A 3,492-nucleotide genomic window follows, 5' to 3' on the forward strand; every position below is an offset into this window, starting at 1 on the left:
AGGCTTTGGTGGGTGCAGTGCCAGCCATGAGGGGAGGGCTTAGGTTGGAGAACAGCAAAGAAGGCAAACCAAGCACACAGCTCCAGCACTAGGTCAAGTTCTTTACTTCCCAGAAGTGATGGCTAAAGGGAGGGAGGAGAGGATGAGAAGAGGAAGACAGAAAGAGCCAGAGAGAGGGAGGAGCTGGGAAGACAGGGGACAGTAAACCACTGTTCTATGAAGTCTCAGGAGACAAGTGCTCAAGGTAAAAAAGAGTCCTGGAGAATCGTCCGCAGCTGCGGCAGCTGCAGGAAGCATCTCGGTTTCCTTCTGTATATAAGTCCTTGGGGGAAAAAGGCTGCCGCGCTGCCGCTGCATTAAATAGTTATGTACATCGCAGAGTCCCAGGCCGTGGGCAGGCAGGGAGGGGGGTCATTTCACCAGGGGCCGAGTTTTATCATCATCGCCGCACTGGTGGGCTTTGTACTTTTTCACCTCTGCCATGTACTTGGCCCATGCATCACCTTTACTTGTTAATACCTGTTGGGGGGAGGGGAGGGACACACGGGGGTTGGGAAGGAGATGCCAAGGAGGCCAGGAACCAGGGTCAGGACTGTCCTGAGACAGCTGACCCACCCACAGAGTCACCGCAAAGGTCTTGGGTGTGAGGTAAAGATATGGAGAATCAAGTTATCTGGGAACTTTGTTGAAAGCCCTCCTCCCCCACCCAGTACACCCATCCAAGGGCTAGATACTGAGGAGGGAGGGACAGGGCACCTGGGCCAGGAACTGAGGCTGGAAGGAAAAGGCAACGTGGGCAGCCCCCCACACCCAGCCTGCTCACCTCATCCTCCGTCTTCTGCTTCTTGGCTACTATTCCCGTCTTGAGGGCTAGTTTGTTCCCGCCTCTGCGCTTGCCCACCTGGGTGAAGGGACAGAAGACTGCAACGGTTACAGGAGCCGGGGCCCGCCCTTGGCGGCGCTGAGGCCCACTACACCTTCCTAGCCCGGCCCGGTGGCCCGTCCCGACGCCGCGCCCAGCTCCACCAGCCGGCCGACCTGCGCAGCAATCAGAGAGGAGCACACGCGACTCAGCGCCTGCCCTGGGCCCATGATGCCCAGGCAGTACTGGGCCCCCAGGCTGCCCTCCCAGGGAGAGAAAAGAATTCCCACATCGGTGGGGACGAGCACTGTCCTCACCCTCCCCTAGTAGAAACCACACAGACAGCAACAGTTCCCTTTATTGAGCACTTACTGTATGCTAAGCCCTGTGCCAAGTGCTTTGGATATACTATCTCCTTCCACTTTCACAGTCACCTTACGATGAAGGTTACCATCCCCATTGTAAAGATGAGGAAACATCTCTGAAAAGGAGAAGCCTGTACCATGGATCATGCCAACAGCAAACAGTGGAGCTGGATTCTGGGTCAGGTGTGTCTAGGCCAGAGCAGCATTCTTAACCACCAAGCGACACTGTTCCCCTACACGTAACCGGGCCTGGCCTCTTTGCAGGTGCTCCTGCAAACGGCCCCTTGATGAACAAATGAAACAGGCAGCGACAACTACTGCTATTCTCACTCACAGAGGGGCACTCGGCCTCCACCCAGTTCTCACACCAGCCCAGGTCCTGCCACTTCCCCTTCCTCAAACATAAGTCTTACTCTGAACTTTCATCCTGGTCTTCTGTTTTCTCCCACACACTTGAGGGTTTCTTGTGCCCCAGGGGCTGCAACAGGCTTTACAGACATCCCATCCCTACCCCTCAGCCAGGCATTAAGTGACCTGCGCTGTTGGGACTATTCTCACACTCATTTTTGACAGATGAAGAAACTTGACCCCCAGTTCGTTACTCTCACACCACACTTTTTTCTCCATACCACAGGAACTTGCTCTCAACACCAGAGACAAAGCAAGCTCAGAGTTGACAATCAAGGTAGGTACCATTTCTGTGGCCTAGAGTTTCTCAATCGCATATACTAGTGACATTTTGAACTGGATCATTTTTGTTCGGGAGGGGGAGACAGTTGTTCTGCGCATTGTAGGATGTTGAGCACCATTCCTGCCCTCTACTCATAAATGTCAATAGCACTCCCTCCCCCAGACAACCAAAATATCTCCAGACTTTGGCAAATGTGGGGATGAGGTGAGGGGAATCGTCCCCAGTTGAGAACCACTGGTTTAGCCCTTCCTATAAGAAAGGCCCAGTGCTAATCACATCAGAAGATGCGATGATGCCCATTTTTACAAGCAGGGAAAATGAGGTTAGACCAGATCAGATGCCCCAGGAAAGCAGAGATGCCTGTCATAATCAACACAGCATACCCATCACCTAGCACACTGCCCAGCACAAGGTAAGGTGCTCAATAAATGGACACTGGACGAATGAGACTCAGGGAACTCAAGCAAATCTGCTAGGGTCACACAGTAAGCAGTCTGAGTCTCTCATCCACACAGCTCAGAGTCCAGACTTGACTATGCCCCCCATCCCCATAGTGGGGGATGGTCCCAGTATCCAAAGTTCGGGATTCCACTCAAACAGGAATCCTGGTATCCTGGTTTCCCCATCCTCGGAGCGCTGTTTCCAATGGAATTCCCCCCAACTCCCAGTTCTTGCGGGCATACTGCGGGGGTCCCCACCTCCGCCCCCAGACCTCTCTCGTCGAGAATCCAGTTTCCGAATCCTCAGCGGGTGACCCGGACGGCTCCCTCATCGGGGTCGGAGGGTGGACCTGGATCCCGCTCCCCTTTCTCGAGCCCGATTCCCCCTGCCAAGGAAGGCCCTGGTGCCCGCCCCCACCCCCGCGGCTCCTTACGAAGCTGAGCGTGGGGCCCGGGCCGCCCTTCCTCTTCGGATCCCCGGGACCCGCGGCGGCGGCGGTGGCCGGCTGGTCGGGTCGCTGCGGGCCCGGGGGCGGCTCTTCCTGCCGCTGCCGCTGCTCCTCCTCCATCTTCCGCTTGAACAGCTCCAGGAAGCTGCCGTCGTTGGCGAACAAGTTCACGCCGCCCGACACCGGGCTCGAACCCGCGCCCGACACTTCATCATCCCCGCTCTCGGGCGACGTCCCGGGCCCGGACTCAGCCCATCGGCTCCCGCCGCCGCCGCCGCCCGCGGGGCCCGGCGCCTCCCGGCCCGGAGGTTCCGCCCGTCTCCCTCGGGCAGCCATTTTGTCGCCAGGTACCTCGCAAAGGATTCCGGGAAGGCCGCTCCGGGCCCGCGCTTGGCGCCAGACTTGCCTCGTCCCGGGCAATGCATGCCGGGAAGACCGGTCTGGCCCTCAGGCATCCGCAGTGGAGGCGGGGCATGAGGGGCGGGGTGAATGAGGAGTAAGGTTTGACGCTACGCGCCGGCGGGCAGACGCCCCGCCCCGCCCCGCTCCCGCCTCCGCCCCGCGGATGGTTATAGCCCTGCTAGACTCCCGCAGGCGTTACGCAGAGATGGTCTCTTCCGGAATGAGACTATTGTCTGCGCCTGGGGCTGTAGCGGGCTCTCGGAGTGAGGTTCCCGCTTGGGAC

General features: G+C 58.1%; 1 protein-coding gene across 2 annotated transcripts; it reads right to left on the minus strand.

Annotated features, from left to right (window-relative positions):
- Nucleotides 1-81: 81 nt before the first annotated feature.
- On the minus strand, nt 82-3,251 carry TRIR (telomerase RNA component interacting RNase). Of its 2 annotated transcripts, XM_027084896.1 has the most exons (3): nt 2,793-3,251; nt 824-901; nt 82-519 (listed from the first exon to the last, which is right to left on the minus strand). In XM_027084896.1, exons 1-3 carry the CDS (start codon nt 3,141-3,143, stop codon nt 412-414), a joined length of 537 nt encoding a protein of 178 aa, XP_026940697.1. In that variant the 5' UTR covers nt 3,144-3,251; the 3' UTR covers nt 82-411. The 2 variants fall into 2 exon arrangements, with proteins under 2 accessions (XP_026940697.1, XP_026940698.1); XM_027084897.1 differs by lacking the exon at nt 82-519 and having other exon boundaries at nt 825-901; nt 2,816-3,168.
- Between the last annotated feature and the right edge of the window lie 241 nt (nt 3,252-3,492).

Source organism: Aethalodelphis obliquidens, unplaced genomic scaffold, assembly GCF_003676395.1.
Source record: "Aethalodelphis obliquidens isolate GAN/ISIS:26980383/991018 unplaced genomic scaffold, ASM367639v1 scaffold53, whole genome shotgun sequence".
Taxonomy (NCBI): domain Eukaryota; kingdom Metazoa; phylum Chordata; class Mammalia; order Artiodactyla; family Delphinidae; genus Aethalodelphis; species Aethalodelphis obliquidens.